At 40.5% G+C, this 21,725-nt stretch overlaps 1 protein-coding gene across 1 annotated transcript; it reads right to left on the bottom strand.

Annotated features, from left to right (window-relative positions):
• Positions 1-20,243, bottom strand: LOC120780416 (mpv17-like protein 2). The gene is made up of 4 exons (XM_040112698.1): positions 20,030-20,243; positions 2,180-2,342; positions 1,868-2,075; positions 1-290 (listed from the first exon to the last, which is right to left on the bottom strand). Exons 2-4 carry the CDS (start codon positions 2,329-2,331, stop codon positions 75-77), a joined length of 576 nt encoding a protein of 191 aa, XP_039968632.1. The 5' UTR covers positions 2,332-2,342; positions 20,030-20,243; the 3' UTR covers positions 1-74.
• Between the last annotated feature and the right edge of the window lie 1,482 nt (positions 20,244-21,725).

Genomic DNA, 21,725 nt, shown 5'->3' with positions numbered 1-21,725 from the left:
GAAGCCGGAGAATAAATATTTCAACTTTATTTTATTTTAAGTTAACAGCTAAAACTTTCTTTTTTCTTTTTAAGCTAATGTGTGAAGTGAATGTGAATATCAGGGTGTTCAAATTCGATGGCTTGTCCTTGCAAATACTTTACATATGTCAGAAACGTCGTCCAGCACATGCTAAAGAAAGACGTGAAGACAACCTGGTTGCGAGGCGGTATAAAGGCAAAGTTCACTGTTTGCACACAAGGCCAATAAATTACGCCCACTCGATAGGCCTCGAAGAATTTGTCACTCACCTGCAACGGGAGAATAAGTAATATATTTGAAACTGAATTACAATAAGGTAGCAGAAACATTATTCATCTTTTAAACAATTGAAAATTTGAATCCTAGTGTGGTTTTAAAACAAATGTCCCTAGAGATGTTGTTTCTTACTGTCTTTATTTACTTGAAACATGAAGATTATTATATTAAATATAGTAGACTTTATACAGTTTAATATCATGATGGAAAGATTTCAAATCGACCTTCCAATGTGCAGCAGAGCCAGGCCGATCAATCTATCGTGAAGCATGTTCGTCCTCATCCACGTTTACATGCGGCAAAGTGTCGGAAAAAAGCGTTCAGAGTTCTTGCAGGAGTGTGCAGAATATGCGAAGAAAACTATCATTTTTGGGCTACATCGTAGTTCTTCAACGTTTCCAATGCAGTAGACGGTAAGTTGTTGTCTTTTGACTTTAGCTTCTTTCCGCTGCCACTGCCAGTGATCAAGTTTACCTCTGAGATTCAAACGTTGCACGACGTTGTCATTATCCAAAAGTCCTTTGAATCTATCTATCAAGCAGTAAAAAATTCGACAAAAATTGTGTTGGAAAGTGGAAATATCGTCATACTTGGTGTGCCGCTTTCGTTGGCCCCTACATTGAAAGTTAAACCCACAAAAAATGTATATTACACTAAATTTTTCAGCTTATTATACCCTGAACAGGCTATAGTAAGCTTACGACAAAGTTTTGTAATACCCAAAAGGAAACGTCAAGACCCTGTAAAATATATGTTTATCAATGATAAGCTGAGTCGAGTTAACTTTGTCATCTGGCTGTATATACACGAACTAGCTCCTCATTTTTTGAGATCTCAATCGGAAATTTCGCAGATATCCTTTTTGCTTCAAAAACTTGGACCACCTTTTTTCTTGATACTGATACACTTCCATACACTATATACATAAATATATGTACATATATACACCATTTGTCTTCGAAGTTTAAACTCTACGCCTCAGATCACTCCAACACGTCAATTCACCATCATTCTCTTCCAATTACCTAAACATAAATGAAGCCTCAACTAGTCTTGACTCTCTTTGGCATCAACGTGTTCAACTGTAAATGGACGATTCGTACAAGTACACTTGGTGTGATCGACGACGACCGAACGACCCCCAGTACAAGTGGATTACCTAGTTTACGAATTAGAAGCAAAGGAGTCAATAAGTGTTTTAATCTTTACCGGCAAAGGGGATGTGACGAGGTGCCAAATGCTTGTCATTGCTTTACAAGGCAAATACCTAAACGAACCAACTTTCGGATAGACGCACAATACTTGACTTACTTCAAAAAGAAACAAAAAAAAAACAAAGGCTACAAACAACGTACTTATGTACGCGAGTATGTATGGTACATATGTATGTACATATGGTATATTAACAGTTAAGAACTGTAGAGGTGCACTTGCATATACATTTGCGGATGTGTGTCTACCTGAACACCCGTTTTGCCTTATACAAACCGTAACAACGAACGAAATTTGGTTTGGCTTAAGTGTGGTTGTGTGTGCCTATGAATCATCTGGGTGAGATTTCAATTCTTACCTCCTGCTTGGCTTGTTCGTACGTGCGGCCATCCAGAAGGCTCATAACAAAGAGAAACGTGCTTATCGCAAACGGATCATAGGCCGCCTGCTCAGTAATGGCTTTGCAAAGTGATGACTTAATGTCTGTGCGGGGCCACATGACGCCGGCCAGTCGTATCCACATATAAATTGTAGGTCCCATGAAAAGGCCACCGAATAAACTGAACCTGTTGGGAAACAAAATTGTGTATATGAGAGATTACAATGATTTGATAACTAGTTGCATTTCTGTGGCGACAGACGGATGGTATAAGTACTCGTATGCACTTACTTGAGACATTTCATCCAGTCGTAGTTTCGGAATGATCGTTTTTCGATTATGGTTTGTTCGATAAGACAACCGCAAGGCCATAGCGTTCCATAAGAGAGCATGCCACGTACAATCTTATATCGGTTTGTGAATTCTAAGAACTTCCGAAACATTTTCTTGGATTCTGTTGGAGAGTGAAAGAACAACATTTTTATTTTGTCTGCTTTACAAATTCGTAGAGAAAATTAAAATCAAATTAACTTAACAGCTTATCAAAAAACCATTGGCTTCTACGGTAATCCCAACGTTAACGAATTCAATGAATCAAAGTTTCTTTGTATCTATAATGTTGCTTAATACAGTTACAAATACTTAGAGCCATTTTTGGACAATTTTCTAAAACTTACGAAATGCTAAATAAAATCCAATAATCGATCACTTGTGTATTTTTAGTTTACATCTTTATATGTATGGTATATAAAATTTACTTGTTTCGTTATTTGTGCGCCATAAACTCCTAAAGAGTTAAGTTTGAAATTTCCGAAACAAAGTCCCCTTAATACTCCTTTTTGCATTGATAATCACCTTTGCCATCCGTCTAGAACTCCTTTTGTAGTTTGGGCCTTGGGGCGGATTCAGCACCGGGGTATCATCAGTCCCTTCCCTTTGAAAACCTCTTTGAGTTTGGGTCATTGGAACTATTTTCAAGCGTACTATTTTCACTGGGAAGTTTAACAGAGCAATTTCGATACCACCGTCAGAATCTACGTTAACTTTCAGAAAGTCTACTGGTTTAAGATTCACCATGGCTATAAATAAGTCTCAAAGTCAAAAAATATCAATTATAGGCTTATATGTAGAAAATTATTGTATCCATAATAAATTACTTAAGTTCAATGCCCGGAGCTCTTATATAGTCAACAACTTTTTGACTTTATTCGTAAAAAAATATCTATATTATTACAATAAAATATTTAATATAGTATTCGGATATATACGTATAACGAAGTGGGACTGTTTATCTGAATTTTATAGTAAAAGAAGGCCAATGGCAAGCTTACGACAACAATATCTCACCCTTCCAACTTTGCGACAAAATTGAAAATAAACCATTTTTGGTGCAAACCTGTCTGTGGCAATTATTAAATCGCATGCAGTCGGTTTTCTCCAACTTAACATTGTGCTATATTTAAAAAACAATAAACGGGAGAAAAGTGTGCCGTGCCACATGCAACATTTATACGATTACAATTGATGAATGTCTGATTACGAATTCGCTGGAGGGTGAAAGTGCGACCCTTTAAAAGTCGGCGGTTCGTATAGGTACGGAAATCCACCGTATGCAGCAGACTGTGGCAAGCGAAGGAACGGTCTCTAATCAGCCAACAAGTGTGCACCACAAACGATTGAATGGGACAAACAGATGGAGAGACAGGGGAAGCCTTCGACACCGACGCGATATCCCACTTGAGTAAACGGTAGTGATAATAAAAAAAAATGGTCATAAAAAAGCAACAACAATCCAGCAGGTAAACAAATACAACACTGTGGGTTTGTGTATTGCGACGAGCGCGTTGTGGTACTTTCGTCAGTCCCACGAGGGCGATTCGACGAAGGTAAGCACCACGAGTGCGAAAACTGTGCAGTGAGGGTAAACAGCTGCCAGCCGTCTGCTTTCTGCCACCGCCAGTTCGAACTAATTTGTGACAATGACTGAAAAAGAAATGAAACGAAGTATGAGAGCAGCAACTGCTACGGAAGACGGCGCTGAGAAGTTAAGAGCCAACAGCAAATAATCAGCCAAAACAACCGCAACGATACATAATTGAACGGCAGAACGTCGAAAGGGTCGGGCCATACACCCGGCAATGCTGCAACATGTCGGCCAACACATTTCACAGCCAAAGGGAAGGGCCGGCGGGGAGCGGCCACGAAGTTCGTACCTAATGTAATGGGATTGTAAATAATTGCGGAAGTTCATTTGAGGTCCGCGCTGCTGCTGCGATCGGGTGATTTGCGGCGCACAACCTACGTTCGAGCCGAAAGCCAATTGGAATTTGCGGCATGTGTGTATGTCCTCCCCTCTGCTTATCACTTTATTTTAACTCCAATGTGCTAGAGGCTCGGTGCGTAGCAGATATTTGTGTAGATTTGTGTGTATGGGTATGCGTGTCCAAATTAATTTCGTTACGTTTCGTGCTTATCGCAAGTGTTCTTGTAATTGTTGATTTAGTACGTTCCGACTATTTTCAAACATTTTACTTTTTTACATTTTTTAATGACACACATATACCTCTTCCGCAGTCATAGCAAAGTAAAACCGTCAGAGAAAAGTTCTCTCACACAGTGACGTTGAAATTGAGGTTGAAAAGTAGATTGGTGGCGAGGCAAGTACATACTTACAAACATTCATATGATGTATGTAAATATGTGTGGCTGTGTATATCCGAGTGTATTCATTTGTCTATACTCTTGGCACTGCTATTCGTCGATTTTGACGTTCATTGATGCCATGTGACAAATAGCTTTGACGTGCATTGAAAATGTCGATAGGCAGAATACCGTTAGGCACACATTCACACCGCAATACGGTGGAAAGCCAGACAGACGATTGCTAATGACAATTGTCTGTGACAAGGTTCCACCTATTGCTACACTCATTTTGACAATTCTACGGACACCAAACGAAACAAAATGCCGCGTTGGAATAATGACATACGAAAATGCAATGTCGCGTAGCCAAATGTGTCATGTACAGGCATGAATGCTTGTTTACAAATTTTTCGTATGTGTATGTAAGCACATGATTTCGTTCTAAGCTTAAAAATTAATAATTTTATTCAGAAACTTGGTCTCTTTACCCATACTTCGTATTTTTCACAAACTGTATCAAAGAAATGTATAATACCAGGGGCATTTTTTATAGCATAAGAGAGTACAAAAAGATCTTTAACTTGATTTTGATCCGTCAGTTTGCACAACAGCTATTCGCTATAGTAGTCAGATCTGAACAATTTCTTCGCAGATTGTGTCGATACGTTGGATAATAATAATCAGCGATTCCGACAAATGAGCAGTTTCTTGATGAGAATAGGAAGTTTGCGAAATTTCAAATCAATATCTCAAAAACGGAGAGACTAGTTCGTATACTTGTATATCAATATGATTTGTTTAAATGAGTTAAGCATCCACCCACTCTACCCAGAAAAACTGGCGCATCCTAAGAAAACACTGCACAATACACCACATCCGATGACACCATGCTCATACATCACCACGCAACACAACACCAACACAACTCATCACACTTCTACATCAACCCACTCAACATAAAGGATGGTCCCCTGAGCACGTTCAACACATTCGTTTTATATACATACATACGTTTTGCGACACCCATTCCGCGCGCTGCAGCTAGCACCACATACGATCCCGCTCAATTCGATTGCCTTCATGGACCTCCGAAACAAATAAGCATTTAGCTTTGAGAAAAATATCGCTTATATAAAGTGAAAGATTTTCTTAATAAACTACCTTGTATACGAGTATTACACAAGTAAACGGTTATTTTTATTTCATATGTTCGGGATAGCTATCCCACTAATGCAATTTATACATATGTACATGATGATTACTTAAGTGAATAGAGATACATATGTATATACTGGTTGAATACTTAAATATGATTTTTTACATTCATACGTATGTATGTACTTTATAGAGTCTCTGACGTTCCTTTTCAGTGTTCCAAAAATCTCGACAAATTTTATTAACTTTTTAAGGTATAATGGATAAAATCTTTTTTCGAATAACGATTTCGCATATAAGTACTTTTAAACGCTATTAATGATTTTGTGGTTCTTGTATACATAAGTATCATGAGTATGAAAATTAGTATTATAGTACGAAAGCACAGAAAACGAAGACATCAAATGCAATAGACAAAAAAGTGAGCCTAATACAAACATACTTGTATATACTACATATATGTATACTTATGTCATACATGATACAGCATTCCACCAATTCTCCAACTTCTGCATTGTAGCGTCGATTTTATTGCAGTGATTTTTCAACTTTTCGTTATCATTTTACACAATTGGTCTTTTACCTCAAAATAGTTGTTGATCTCGGCGGTTTCCTCTTCATAGTCGCTAAATTTTCAAGCGACAATTTTTTAAGGCCTAAGGGCAGAAGGATGGGGTCATGTGTAGAAGTTCACGCAAGTGAGGAAAGTTCTCTGATCGCCATTCACTTGGGAGTGGCCAGAAACGATTCTTTTACACATGGCCCAAGCAGCTCACGACTTCCGGTCTTTGACCAAGTATCCGCTGGGTAGCCTAAGAACATCCGTTTGAAGGCGAGCTAAAGTGAGAAGGCGAAACAACCCCCCGGCAGGGTTGTGCTTTGGGTTTGGACCCGTAATGTAAAAAACACCCCCAATGAAAGGAAGCAACAAGCCTCGGATTAGAAACCCCCCTTTTGATGACGACCATGGCAAACGAAATAATGACTACGAATTGAGGGTATGCACCTGGAATGTCCGGTCCCTTAATTGGGAAGGTGCCGCTGCCCAGCTGGTTGATGTCCTCGCGAATATAAAGGCTGCCATCACCGCCGTCCAAGAAATGCGATGGACGGGACAAGGACTGAGACGAGCAGGCCCTTGTGACATTTACTACAGTGGCCATATAAAGAAGCGCAAGTTTGGTGTTAGCCACAATCCGCATCAAAGCGAAGTTATTCAACATATCGCTGATTTGCGACGGAAGAGAAGGACGATGTGATCAAGGATGCCTTCTATAGGCGCTTGGAGCTTGGCGACTTTAACGCCAGGGTGGGCAAAGAAGGTATCTTTGGCACTACGGTGGGTAAATTCAGCCTCCACGAGGAAACATCCCCTAATGGGTTGAGGCTGATCGACTTCGCCGGGGCCCGAAATATGGTTATCTGTAGTACTAGATTCCAGCATAAGAAGATTCATCAAGCCACCTGGCTGTCTCCGGATCGAAAAACCACCAACCAGGTAGATCATGTTGTGATAGACGGAAGACACGTCTCCAGTGTTTTAGATGTGCGTGCGCTCCGAGGTCCTAACATCGACTCGGACCACTATCTTGTTGCAGCCAAAAACGTACGCCAACAAACACAAGGAAGGTTCGACGTCGAGAAGCTGCAATCACAACAGACAGCCGAACAATTTTCTACTCGGCTTGCACTCCTGCTCTCTGAGAGCACTCGTCAACAACTCGGTATAAGGGAACTGTGGGACGGCATTTCAAACTCCTTACGTACGTTCGAAAAATGCAAAAGAACAACTGGTACGACGAGGAGTGCCGTGTCGCAGCGGAGAGAAAACAGGCTGCCTACCTCGCAACGTTACGATCGACCACTACACGTGCGGGATGGGATAGATACCGAAAGAGGAAAGCAAAACGCATTTGCAGACAGAAGAAGAAAGAGACCGAAATGCGTGAGTACGAAGAGCTTGATAAGCTGGCCGACAGGGGTAATGCTCGAAAATTCTACGAAAAAATGCGGCGGCTAACCAAAGGTTTCAAGACCGGAGCATACTCTTGTAGAACCCCCAAAGGTGATCTAGTGACCGATGCCCAGAGCATACTTAAATTATGGAGGGAACACTTCTCCAGCCTGCTGAATGGCAGAGAATGCACAACGCCAGGAGAAGGCGAACCCGATTCCCCAATCGATGACGATGGAGCAGACGTTCCATTGCCCGACCATGAAGAAGTTCGAATAGCAATTACCCGTCTGAAGAACAACAAAGGAGCGGGGACCGATGGATTACCGGCCAAGCTATTCAAACACGGCGGCGAAAAACTAATAAGGAGCATGCATCAGCTTCTTTGCAAAATATGGTCGCTCAAAAGCATGCCCAGCGATTGGAATTTAAGTGTGCTCTGCTCAATCCATAAAAAAGGAGACCCCACAATCTGCGCCAACTACCGTGGGATAAGCCTCCTTAACATCGCGTATAAGGTTCTAACGTTCGTATTGTGTGAAAGATTAAAGTCCACCGTCAACAATCTGATTGGACCTTATCAGTGTGGCTTTAGACCTGGAAAATCAACAACCGACCAGATTTTCACCATGCGCCAAATATTGGAAAAGACCCGTGAAAGGAGAATCGACACACACCACCTCTTCGTCGATTTCAAAGCTGCTTTCGCCAGCACGAAAAGGTGGTGCCTTTATGCCGCGATGTCTGAATTTGGTATACCCGCAAAACTAATAAAGCTGTGTAAACTGACGTTGAGCAACACCAAAAGCTCCGTCAGGATCGGGAAGGACCTCTCCGAGCCGTTCGATACCAAACGAGGTTTCAGATTGCTCAACTTATTGTTGGAAATAAAGACATACATATCTATGTATGTCAACTCGTTTTGCCATAAATTTTCTATAAATATTACATACATTTGATTCAAGGATCAGAGAAGAAGGTCCATCAGTACCACGGTAGAAGGGCCCACGAAACTGCTACGGCATAGGAACGGAAGGAACATTTAAAGTCGTGAATTCCTCCTACAGAATGAACACTTTTATTGGATAACTATTATGTCATATTTTTAATCTTAAATCAACTTGTTTGAATAAAACATGTTACAGTTTTAAATTCTTGAAGTGGTATTTGTTTTTTTTAAGAATTTCATGCAAAATTGTATATTAAGGAATGTTGCGAAAGAATTCAACATTTTTTATTCGCCAAAATCAATAAGATTTGGTATTTTATTAATTTATATTGAAAGTTATAGACCTACTTAGTTTATAAATTTCTTTTAAAATTATACTAAAATCATCTTCAAAAGAGATATATATTTGTGATATAAATTCATATTGGTAGCTTCCCAGAAAACCTTTATGTGGGGAGAGGGCAGGGTTATAAACCGATTTCATCCATTTCCCGTTACATGGTCGTTAGGGTTCTTATATAATTTATGCCAAGCAAATTTGGTTATTTTAGCTTTAGTGGTTTAGGAGATAAGTACGAACTGTTGCAAGGGTATAAAAACGTTGCACATAATTGCGACAGTAATTGTTCGACGAAACCGCGAACGAATAAAAAATATGTTTTCTTATTAATATACATATACTGAAACAGTTATAATACAATCAAACACAAATTTCTATTATTTATATCAGTGTTGTTGGGAAGTACATATGTATATGTATATGTACATACCGATATGACAATTTTTATTAGCGAATATCTTCTATTGAGATAGTTGTAAGCTAAACCATAGGGACAAAATTGAACCTATTGGGATTATTTTATTAATTGTATGGGGTTTATATCTAGAACGATTTTAACAGCCGCTTCCCTCCGTTGTAGCACAGAAGTGCTAGAAGGATTTTTAGTTGATGTAACTGTAAGATACGTGTCTACGTTAAGACTTTTATAAGGTGGAACCCTATCCATATTTTAAAGAAATTTTAAACCTTCGCAACTATGCAATAATATTACTATGGCACTTTGTAGATTTTCATTTAACTGCAACTCCCGGACAGGTCTTCTTACGCAAATCTGCAGTGCCAGTGCACACGTGTACTAAATTTCATCGAGATCTCAATTTTTACTCAAGTTATCGTTCGACATACTGATCATTTAGTCATAAGTTTTCATAAGTATAAATTTAAATCTATTTGATTATTTGTAGGTGCTATAAAAAATAGTTATGTTGCAACATGCTGTCTAAGTATAGTAACATTCTCCTGTTTACTGACTGTTTCGGTTGTATATAAAAATCTCTAGTTGTAATGTGGAATATTTCCTGACTTTAAAATGCGATATACAATGCCATGTCTCAAAGATAATTATATTTATGACTCACTCAAAACAAACTTGGAAATACTTGGATCTATCTTTGTCTCATAATCTATTCTATAAGCGTTATTAAAGTAAACTTAATGTACCCTTTAAGGTATCAAGATACTTTTAGGCCCTATTTTTGAAAACATAGACCGCTTTGTTAAGGGAAAGTTTATACTTGTAATTTCCTTAGTGTGAAACTCGAGCTTGGAGGAAGAAGATCCTGCAAATTAAACTTGAGCACGCAATGGCCGTCTCCGGCTTGGCCTAGTTTGAAACGAATCCGACGTTTCCTTTATCTAAGAACCATGGCAGCAACGACATCTCTGGATTAAGAATAAAGAGTCACAAACTCCTTGCGGCAAGCAACAACAGGTAGAACCAGAGCTTGTTTGTTGAAATGAATTTAGGGTTTTTGTTTTACCGATTTCTGCAACGAAGATATCTTCACTGCTAGGCTGGAACTCTGGCTTATCGTGGCATAAATGGCGCATGATGACTAGGGGAAACGGCTTCCGGAGCTGCTGAAAAGAGTTCTAGCAGAAGTTAAACGAGGAGGAGCTGGAAGAATAAGAGGCTGGGATGCCAATTTTAAGCAAAACCATCGTTTTAAATGCAGTGAAAATCTTTCTATTTGTAATAGGGGGAAATTTCCTTCTTTCTTGACTTTTAGCAGGTTGAAAATCCTTGGCGTTATGCTAGCTTCTAAAGAAATTGTTCCCTTACTCTGAAAAATGAGAGTCAATTCTTTTTCTAATCACAGATACGTTAGTTTCAGCTTGAAAGCTTTGCGCCTAGAGTGCAAAACCTATAGAAGCTGGGAGGTTTATTGCATAAAGCTTTGATAAACTCTTCTAACTGCGCCCGACATGAATTTGATTTTTTTTGTGGGTGCGATTGAACTCATCAATCGATTCGAGGTTTTTAGCTCTGTGGGACTACTCTTGAAAGTTTCTGTCGCCTGAAAACTCAGAAAGGTTAAGGTTAACCTTTTGGTGGACTTCTGAGCTAACGGTCTAACCGGTCTTTAGGCTACCGAATCTTCTTCTTCTTAATTGGCGTAGACACCGCTTACGCGATTATAGCCGAGTTAACAACAGCGCGCCAGTCGTTTCTCCTTTTCGCTACGTGGCGGCAATTGGATATTCCAAGCGTAGCGGGTCCTTCTCCACTTGGTCCTTCCAACGGAGTGGAGGTCTTCCTCTTCCTCTGCTTCCCCCGGCGGGTACAGCGTCGAATACTTTCAGAGCTGGAGTGTTTTCGTCCATTCGGACAACATGACCTAGCCAGCGTAGCCGCTGTCTTTTAATTCGCTGAACTGTGTCAATGTCGTCGAATATCTCGTACAGCTCATCGTTCCATCGAATGCGATATTTGCCGTGGCCAACGCGCAAAGGACCATAAATCTTTCGCAGAACTTTTCTCGCGAAAACTCGCAGCGTCGACTCATCAGTTGTTGATATCGTCCAAGCCTCTGCACCATATAGCAGGACGAGAATTATGAGCGACTTATAGAATTTGGATTTTGTTCGTCGAGAGAGGACTTTACTTTTCAAGTGGCTACTCAGTCCGAAGTAGCACCTGTTGCCAGGAGCAATCCTGGGTTGGATTTCCAGGCTGACATTGTTGGTGGTGTTAATACTGGTTCCTAAATACACGAAATTATCTACAACTTCAAAGTTATGACTGTCAACAGTGACGTGAGTGCCAAGTCGCGAGTGCGACGACTGTTTGTTTGACGACAGGAGATATTTCGTCTTGCCCTCGTTCACTGCCAGACCCATTTGTTTTGCTTCCTTGTCTAGTCTGGAGAAAGCAGAACTAACGGCGCGGGTGTTAAGGCCGATGATATCAATATCATCAGCATACGCCAGCAGCTGTACACTCTTATAAAAGATGGTACCTTCTCTACTTAGTTCTGCGGCTCGAACTATTTTCTCCAAAAGCAGGTTGAAAAAGTCACACGATAGGGAATCGCCTTGTCTGAAACCTCGTTTGGTATCGAACGGCTCGGAGAGGTCCTTCCCGATTCTGACGGAGCTTGTGGTTACTCAACGTCAGTTTACACAGCCGTATTAGTTTTACGGGGATACCAAATTCAGACATCGCGGCATAAAAGCAGCACCTTTTCGTGCTGTCGAAAGCAGCTTTGAAATCGACGAAGAGGTGGTGTGTCTCGATTCTCCTTTCACGGGTCTTTTCCAATATTTGGCGCATGGTGAATATCTGGTCGGTTGTTGATTTTCCAGGTCTAAAGCCACACTGATAAGGTCCAATCAGTTTGTTGACGGTGGGCTTTAATCTTTCACACAATACGCTCGATAGAACCTTATATGCGATGTTGAGGAGGCTAATCCACGGTAGTTGGCGCAGATTGTGGGGTCTCCTTTTTTATGGATTGGGCATAGCACACTTAAATTCCAATCGTTGGGCATGCTTTCGTCCGACCATATTTTACAAAGAAGCTGATGCATGCTCCTTATCAGTTCTTCGCCGCCGTGTTTGAATAGCTCGGCCGGCAAACCATCGGCCCCCGCCGCTTTGTTGTTCTTCAGGCAGGTAATTGCTATTCGAACTTCTTCATGGTCGGGCAATGGAACGTCTGCTCCATCGTCATCGATTGGGGAATCGGGTTCGCCTTCTCCTGGCGTTGTGCATTCTCTGCCATTCAGCAGGCTGGAGAAGTGTTCCTCCATAATTTAAGTATGCTCTGGGCATCGGTCACTAGATCACCTTTGGGGTTCTACAAGAGTTTGCTCCGGTCTTGAAACCTTCTGTAAGCCGCCGCATTTTTTCGTAGAATTTTCGAGCATTACCCTGTCGGCCAGCTTATCAAGCTCTTCATACTCACGCATTTCGGCCTCTTTCTTTTTCTGTCTGCAGATGCGTCTCGCTTCCCTCTTCAGTTCTCGGTATCTATCCCATCCCGCACGTGTTGTGGTCGATCGTAACGTTGCGAGGTAGGCAGCCTGTTTTCTCTCCGCTGCGGCTCGGCACTCCTCGCCGTACCAGTTGTTCTTTTGCACTTTCCGAAAACCAAGGGTTTCGGATGCAGCTGTACGTAAGGAGTTTGAAATGCCGTCCCACAGTTCCCTTATACCGAGTTGTTGATGAGTGCTCTCAGAGAGCAGGAGTGCAAGCCGAGTAGAAAATAGTTCGGCAGTCTGTTGTGATTGCAGCTTTTCGACGTCGAACCTTCCTTGTGTTTGTTGGCGTGCGTTTTTTGCTGCACAGAGGCGGGTGCGAATCTTGGCTGCAACAAGATAGTGGTCCGAGTCGATATTAGGACCTCGGAGCGCACGCACATCTAAAACACTGGAGACGTGTCTTCCGTCTATCACAACATGATCGATCTGGTTGGTAGTTTTTCGATCCGGAGACAGCCAGGTAGCTTGATGAATTTTTGTGCTGGAATCTAGTACTACAGATAACCATATTTCGGGCCCCGGCGAAGTCGATCAGCCTCAACCCATTTGGGGATGTTCCTCGTGGAGGCTGAATTTACCGACCGTAGTGCCAAAGATACCTTCTTTGCTCACCCTGGCGTTAAAGTCGCCAAGCACGATTTTGACATCGTGGCGGGGGCATCTCTCATAAGTGCGTTCCAAGCACTCATAAAAGGCATCTTTGGTCACATCGTCCTTCTCTTCCGTCGGGGCGTGGACGCAAATCAGTGATATGTTGAAGAACCTTGCTTTGATGCGGATTGTGGCTAGACGTTCATTCACCGGAGTGAATGATAGTACTCGGCGACGAAGTCTCTCTCCCACCACGAATCCCACACCAAACTTGCGCTCCTTTATATGGCCACTGTAGTAAATGTCACAAGGACCTACTCGTCTCTGTCCTTGTCCCGTCCATCGCATTTCTTGGACGGCGGTGATGTCAGCCTTTATTTTCACGAGGACATCAACCAGCTGGGCAGCGGCACCTTCCCAATTAAGGGACCGGACATTCCAGGTGCATGCCCTGATATCGTTGTCCTTATTTCGTTTGCCATGGTCGTCATCCAAAGAGGGGTTTCTCATCCGAGGCTTTTTGTCGTTTTTCATTGGGGTAGGATTTTTACGTGGCGGGTCCCAAACCCAGCGCACAACCCTATGCAGGGGATGTTTCGCCTTCTCACTTTAGCACACCTTCGAACGGATGTTCTTAGGCTACCAAGAGGATACTTGGTCAAAGACCGGAAGTCGTGAGCTGCTTGAGTCATATGTAAAAGAATCGTTTCTGGCCACTCCCAAGTGAATGGCGATCAGAGAACTTTCCTCACTTGCGTGAACTTCTACACATGACTCCATCCTCCGAATCACGGTAGTGTTTTTCAAGCGAAAGTGGTTGTTAAGGTGGTGGAAGATGTACTGCACGAAGTTCAGGGAGGTGAGCATTCACTCCGATAGCACAGTGGCAATACTAGCTCTGAGCTCACTAATAACTGCCTGTATTGATTTACTGCCTGTTCTATGAACTGGACAGTCTGACAACCTTGACGTTAGTGAAAGTAATTTTGCATTTTCATAAGTTCGTTGTTCTTTGTTTGGGTTCCCACAATGGTATTGGCTCTGTAAAACACGAGTTCGTGAACGATAAAACTTCACATGGACTTTCGTTGTTCCCCCTGCTTTACGGGCATTCTAATATACTAACAACCTCATTAAAAAGGCCCTGCAGTAAAGCATCAAACTGGTCAGAAATTAGCGGTTTAAATATACAATTTCGATATTTAAATGAATTACAGTATTTTAAAAAAATGTGGGACTGGCATATTCTGTATCTGTCAATGGTAATACCCAAGAATATAAACTCAAGTAAATATCTGTTACATGGGCTGAAAAAAGGTAGTCGACGTATTAGTTGGACGGAGTATACATACGTATACCAAGTACCTAAATTATGAGAAGGAGATATAACTAAAAGTCTAAGAATATAAGGACAAGATGCACTAAAATTTAAACTATTAGTAATCATCACAATCATCATGTATTTATGGTATTTGGTAGCAATAAATGCAAACCACATGAATATTTTCCGCACCGTTATATAGGTTTGTTGTATGCATAAACGTGAGTCAGTACATAAACAAAGTGAAATCGCTTTAAATACCGGTCGGCTATAAATTCATATTTCTTTATTATGGTTAAGTCTTTACGACGCGAGTGAATTTATTTTCATGAGTTCCAGTTAACTCATTTACTGAAATAGTGTCATCATATGGTTTTCGTATTTATAATATACAAGTAAAACTACGTCACTGCTTGATTAGTAATGACTAAAACTAAATATCGAAGACGAGATGTGACGAAGTCGCATTGAATTTCGTCTCGCGGTTATTTTAAATTAACAGGTTTGCTCTTCTTTATCTTAACTTATGTATATACTTGTATGTATATGTCTATGACTATGAGACTCAAGAAATAGTATTAAGTGCATCCCCAATGGAACGCACATTACTCTTAGGAGCTAATTCCGATAATATGGGAAGATGGATATACATATGTATATCCCTCGGCTTTACCATCTATTGTGGGCAGTGTGAGGATACCCACAGCCATGCTGATGGCTGAATGACCAGCGGGTGGTTATTGATTAACTAATATAAGTAACGGAATCAGATGATGAAGCCGTCGCAACCTCTCACGGAAACCGTCGAGGTAAGCAGCTCACACAAAAAGAACCGTTCCCACGTTGAATACCCGAGCTGAATATAACAGCAGAGCATTTCAGTGATGAGGCCAGGGACAGCATCCAAGTGTACTCATAGATCAGTCCTCCTCCTCGCAGGACACCATTCAGTAGAGATGGCTGGAGAAATACGTCAGATTATCGTGTCTTGTTCTAAGCTACGTACTCGATAATCCAGACCTAGTGCTCACATTTAGTTGCTCTCTCTAGAGGAGCCAGGCGAAAAACTCCTCCGCTGGATAAAGCTGTAAAAAAGTCTATTCGCAGAATGGATAAGTGGCAGCTTATTAAGTAGGAATAGTCATATAAAGCAAGCAGCCCGATTATAGTAGCCTCCTGCGAAGTGCCTTTACAGACTATATTGAATGCTGTCAACAAAATCAGCTTCGGTATACGCAAGGCCAGGATGAAGATATTTCTAGGCGACAAAGCAGCTGATGAAGATGCCACGGAGAAAGAGGCCCTCGACAATGCTTTCGTATAGTCCTGATAACCTTCATGAATGAGGATGGCATCATCAGCATCATACAGGAGCCTTGGGCCAGAGACGACACCAATAAAGGACTGAACGGCGGCAATAAATATATAAATGCATTTCTTGGTTTTATTTACAGTACAGCAGTCACCACAGTGGTAAAGGTGGAACAAAAGAGAAATAGTTTCTGTTTAGTCTCAGCCTACGTGGTCCACTCTTACTGTACATACCATATAGCAGTTAAAGTATAAGTAATGAAGGCGATACGCTAACATTCATATTCCCAAGTTCGGATAGATTTTCGTGGTGGGAGGAAGTCCTGGATCTTACATTATCGACGGAAATAGATAGTTGGTCGTTCATGACCGGTGGGACTCCGAGGAACCATCCAATATACAGAACAAGCTACAAGTATAGTAGAACTATCCGGTCTCACAGTCAACAAGAAGAAAATAGAATACGCACGTTGGGATTACTCTTAACGGAACCAATGGTTCTAAGGCTTGAAAGGATATATAAGGCCAGTATCCAGTAGAGAGACTATTGGACATACATATCAGGTCAATCATCGCGGATAATTTATCGACATCACAAATTGCATACATTAAAGGTCGATCAACAGAAACTATCCTAGACGAAGTAGCAAATGTAATAAAGAAGTCCTAATACCTCAAGCAATATACATTGACTGCCTTTCTGAACATAGAAGGAGCCTTTAAGAACATAGAGATAAGCACGATCATTGAGTCTCTGGTGCAGGACGGCATAGCCGACATTGTGTGCAGATGTATTCAATTATTACAGGTTCAGATTCACGAACAAGTTATGTAACTCCTCAAGGAGGTGTCCTTTCCCTACTTCTATGGGTAGCGGCACCGGGCGGTGTACTACTCCAACTCAACTGTCCCTTTCCACAATCAGTGAGATTATGCAAAGAGCCTAACGGAGGTTACACCAATGGGTCACGAATCATGGACTAGGTGTCAACCCTAGTAAAGAGGAACTGACGATATTCACGAATAAAATCAAACAAACTCAATTTTAACTTCTCCTCACTCGGTAGTACTACAATTTCTCTATTTCTCACAGCCAAGTATTTGGATGTCGAGATAGATTTGGAAAATAAATATTGAGAAACGCATTAGGAAAGCTTATTTGTGTCTTACACGTGCAAAGGGATACTCAACATAAGCTGGGGCATATGGTGCACTGGTAATTTAGAGGGCAGGCTGTGCAGGGTTGCCGGTGCCTTTAAGTCATGCCCGTATGATGTGTTAAATTTTCTCTGCACCAACTGCCCATAGACATTTTCATACGGAAAAGGGCAACACTTTCTGCTATAAGAATTAGAGTGGTTGGTGGTTGGAATAGGAGGAGTTATGGAAATCTACAACCAATTGCAGATATGGCCAAAATATGACGGAGAAAAAACTAAGGACTTATTACATAGGTCCGGGAAAAAATTATTCAGACTTAATGCTACCATGACGGGCATTGACTATTTGGAGAACGTGCATCAAAAATGGGTATGCCTGCAAACTCGAAGGGAGCAAATAAACGATTCTTCAATTTCTCTGGGAGTGTCTAGATCTATCACAAATCAGACATCGAATTTGTGGAATTCATCAGATAGCGAACCTTGAACGTCTATCTACAAAAAGCATAACGGAGATAAGTAGTTTCATGGAGGGCACCAAATAGTGTGAACACAACAATGGGATGTAATATCAAGATAAGGTTTTACAATAGTTTATCAAAATAACAATGCCAGGGCTAATTGAGCCAGAAGAGGAGCACTCTTACCAATCTTCCTTATTGAGAACACATGTAAATCGAAGACGCTATTTTATAATAAAAATTTAAAGACTTGTATTTAAATATTGTCTCCTGTTTTTTGTTCTATTCATCTTCAGGAATATTTTCTTCCGCCATCCGTACTATGTTGAGTGCGGCAATGTCATCTGACGTTTTGTTTAGTCATATGTTATTTGGGGAGTGTGATTTCATCCATTTCATCATTGTGTTAAAGGATGTTAGAAATACTTCTTCTCGGTAAGTTCGTTTGAAATAGCTTTAGTTATTTGTGAGAACTGTACTTTAAGTCTTTAAACCTATTAAGAGGCGGGGATAAGCCCTCTTCTTAAATCTTATAATCCACCGATGCCGCTCTGTATTTTGAAATCCGGCCCCAAATGACAATTTTTAGTTTCAATTTGCGGAATAACCAAAATATACTGACCCTATTTATCACACTTCCCATAACATCTATTCAATATTTAAAGACGAATCTCAATTTGTCAGATACGAAATAGATATAACAAATAGGAAAACAACTTCGACTATATAACTGCTTTTGAAGGCAAATGCCGCCACTTCAGAAGACTACTAAATAAGTTATTGTTTTCCTGCGCTGCAATAATGCGTGATTAGTATTTATATATGCTTCTGTATGTGTTACGGAAATTAAATTGCAAATCAAAAACCAAAGTACCTAAATGTACTTCCAATACAACTATTCCGAATCAATAGATTCCCAGCAACGCCGTCGGCAAAGCGTAAATTATTTGCTTAGTTGCGAGTTAACGCCTAAATTTGCATTAAAATTCCACATATAATTGGAATTTTCGCCGCACATCAAATGTTAAAACGAATTCAGCACACGAAATCATTACATCCCGCCCCTGCCTTTCCGGCGTGGCCGTCAACAAATCGTTCATAATCATTCTGTCATTCCGTGCACGGAGGGGCACACCGCCGGTGGTGAGGTACTCGTGTGCACAGACTGGCAGGAGGGCGGTAGCTGCGCGAACGGTTCCCATTTATTCTGATTTAAATTGATTGAAATAAATCATGCACAACGACACGTGATTTAATTTTAGAATAAATCATTCAAATCTACTTTTTGCTTAGCATCGACTTTTATTCTCTGCACACGTACATGCATACACATACATATACCTATAAGCAAGTTCAAAAGTATATAGTATGTGCTTCTGTGATCCCACTCTGGCACATCATTGGGACACGGCTGTTGATTTTGGCCAGACGATGGGCGCTGTACTAAGTGACTTTTTGTACAGAATTCAAAATGTTTGGTGGGTATGACGGCTTTGCAAAATATGGTGCACCAACTTACCTACCCAAAATGTGATTGATAATTGATTTAAGCCCATTTTATGTACCACCGTTCATATAAGCAGGCACGACTATAAAAATTGTTAATATTTAGCCCGAACTTTTCAATTTAATTTGGCGCACTAAAGTTGCATGCCTTCCCTGCCGGATGTGCATAATTAGCGACCAAAACGCATTTATTATACATTTACAATAAAAAAGAAGCGAATTTCACAGTATTCTGTTACAATTTTCGCCCACCACGTAACCATTAGCCGATGTGTGGCGCACAGCCCCTCATGGCGCCAAACCACTCGCCATAATGCTTTATTTCCGCAATCGTTTTATTTGTATTTGCATAATTAATCACTTGAAAAGAGAAATTCACTCAAAATACTGGCGGGGAGCGGTGGCGTATACGCATCACCATAACGGTTTTTATAAATAGCAATACGCTCGTTGGTTTAATTGACATTGCTGGCGATGACAAGAATTTGTGCGCAATCCATCAAATATCGTCAGGGCCTAATTGGAGCGACGCAACTACAATGTGCGCGAGCAGCAGCGACTAATAAACGAAAAACAAACAACAAATAACAAATCATTAACGGCAATTTGATTGCAATGTCGATTGAGCTCTAATTGCCAACAATTTGCGTCAGAGGTCATTCGTTTTCGTTCATGCAACGTCGCAAATTTATGAAAAAAATAAGAATTGATAATAACACAAGGCAGTGCAGTTGTGGTTGTATACTTAAGTGCCCAAGAAACTGACCGAATTTCAACGGCTGTTACCGTGGCACTCGGCTTCTGGAATACAATTAGGTCAGCAATCACTTTTTACTCGCGTAGAAGGCAACAAGTTCATTTCACATTCAAACTGATGTTTATTCTATTTAATTTTCACACTTTGCCACAAAATTTTTCGCTTATTTTGATGTGTACACGGTCCCCGAAATGAACGTTCAGCCACTGCACTGAGATTTCGAACTGAATGAATTCCCAAATTTAAAATTCAATGTCAATGGCAAGCCAAATGCACTGAGCATCCATGTTGGCATTCTCAGTTCACACAAGGATTTCTTGCTAATTATATTTGTTGTTATAGTTTTTCTATACTTATTTTCTTCATATTATATATAGGATATACATATGTACTATATATGTGCATACATTATGCACTGAAGTGTGTCAAAGCCACATGTGAATACAACGACTTTTAAATTCACCATGCGACGAGGTGTCTCTGCTATTTATATGCTATTATGTGCACATTTGTTAGAACTACTCACTTGTATATATTATATATCCACTGTTCGTGTCCAACTATTTGCTGCTAGTGACCACTTATAAAGATCATAGCAAAGGTGTTCAAATATAGCTGACGTAACGTTCGATTTAGCTCATATTTTAATATAAAATACATACAGTGTGGAAAACCCACATTCGTAAACTATTAGGTTTTCTATATTATCACCACATATTCTATATTTAATTGAAAAATTCTACTTAAAGTTGTATTAATATAATCCACATTAGAAGCACTTTTCTGAGTGCAAAAAGTTTTCTACAATGTAAAACATTGTTGTTAGTTTATGGCAGTCATTTCGAAATTTGTAAGTAAAACTCGTATTCGTACAGCATGGCATCGTCCAATAACAAAGCTGGGAATGTACCGTTACTTCGAAATTTGGGAATTTCCGATAAGAAGTCTGTCGTGCTTGCTCTATTTCTTGAAGTATGCTATATTTTGTGTTTAAGTTTAAAGTTTAAAACCCGGGATAGAAATCAAGGGAATTAACAAATGAAATGAGAAATTTAGTTATAAATTTGCATAAAGATGGAAAATCTCTTCGAGAAATCGGAAAAAGATGCGAAAGGTAGCTGATCCACTATTCAGTCCATTATTAAAATATGTAAAGATAGCGGAAGAATCAATTACAAGGTCCGAAATCAGAAAAGATATACTGTAAATAGGCGCCAACATTCTTTCATTCTACGAAAAATCAGAAAGTATGTGACTAAGAGTGCGGTAAAGCTTTCTGATCTTGTGAATTCAAACTTTGGTACAAGTTTAACAGCACAAACTGTATCGGATTATAATATAATCCAGAGCAGTTTCGCACGAAGAAAATCATTTATTAATGCAATTAATCGACATTACGTAGTTGTGCAGCTGCTTCAATAAATATGTCCTTAAGAACGCTCGCTTGCATTTTGTTTTTTTTTTTTTGGTGCCGGAGGGGGAATCTTCGAAAGATACCGTCCGATTTCAGACGGCATGCACGATTCATCCTATTCGCGCATGTGCCGCCACTGTTACCAAGTGCGGAACCTGCGGGGTAGGACGCCTACGTACTAAACCCCAACTCCGTCTCCTCTAGCTATTATTTTTTCCTTTCGGGGCCGCCGCTAGGCATTTCTTCACAAGGATAAGCCTTAGCCGGTTGGCTCTCGTTTTATAAATTTTC

Source organism: Bactrocera tryoni, chromosome 1 (assembly GCF_016617805.1).
Source record: "Bactrocera tryoni isolate S06 chromosome 1, CSIRO_BtryS06_freeze2, whole genome shotgun sequence".
NCBI lineage: Eukaryota > Metazoa > Arthropoda > Insecta > Diptera > Tephritidae > Bactrocera > Bactrocera tryoni.
The sequence above is the reverse complement of the archived record's forward strand: the minus strand, read 5'-3'. Positions and strand labels throughout refer to the sequence as shown.

Excerpts from the sequence above, each read along its gene's own strand:
- LOC120780416 (XM_040112698.1), bottom strand. The coding sequence starts at position 2,331 with ATGTTTCGGAAGTTCTTAGAATTCACAAACCGATATAAGATTGTACGT. Across the intron at positions 2,076-2,179 it reads GACTGGATGAAATGTCTCAA|GTTCAGTTTATTCGGTGGCC; the intron begins GTAAGTGCATAC and ends GTTTCCCAACAG. Across the intron at positions 291-1,867 it reads ACGAACAAGCCAAGCAGGAG|GTGAGTGACAAATTCTTCGA; the intron begins GTAAGAATTGAA and ends CTCCCGTTGCAG.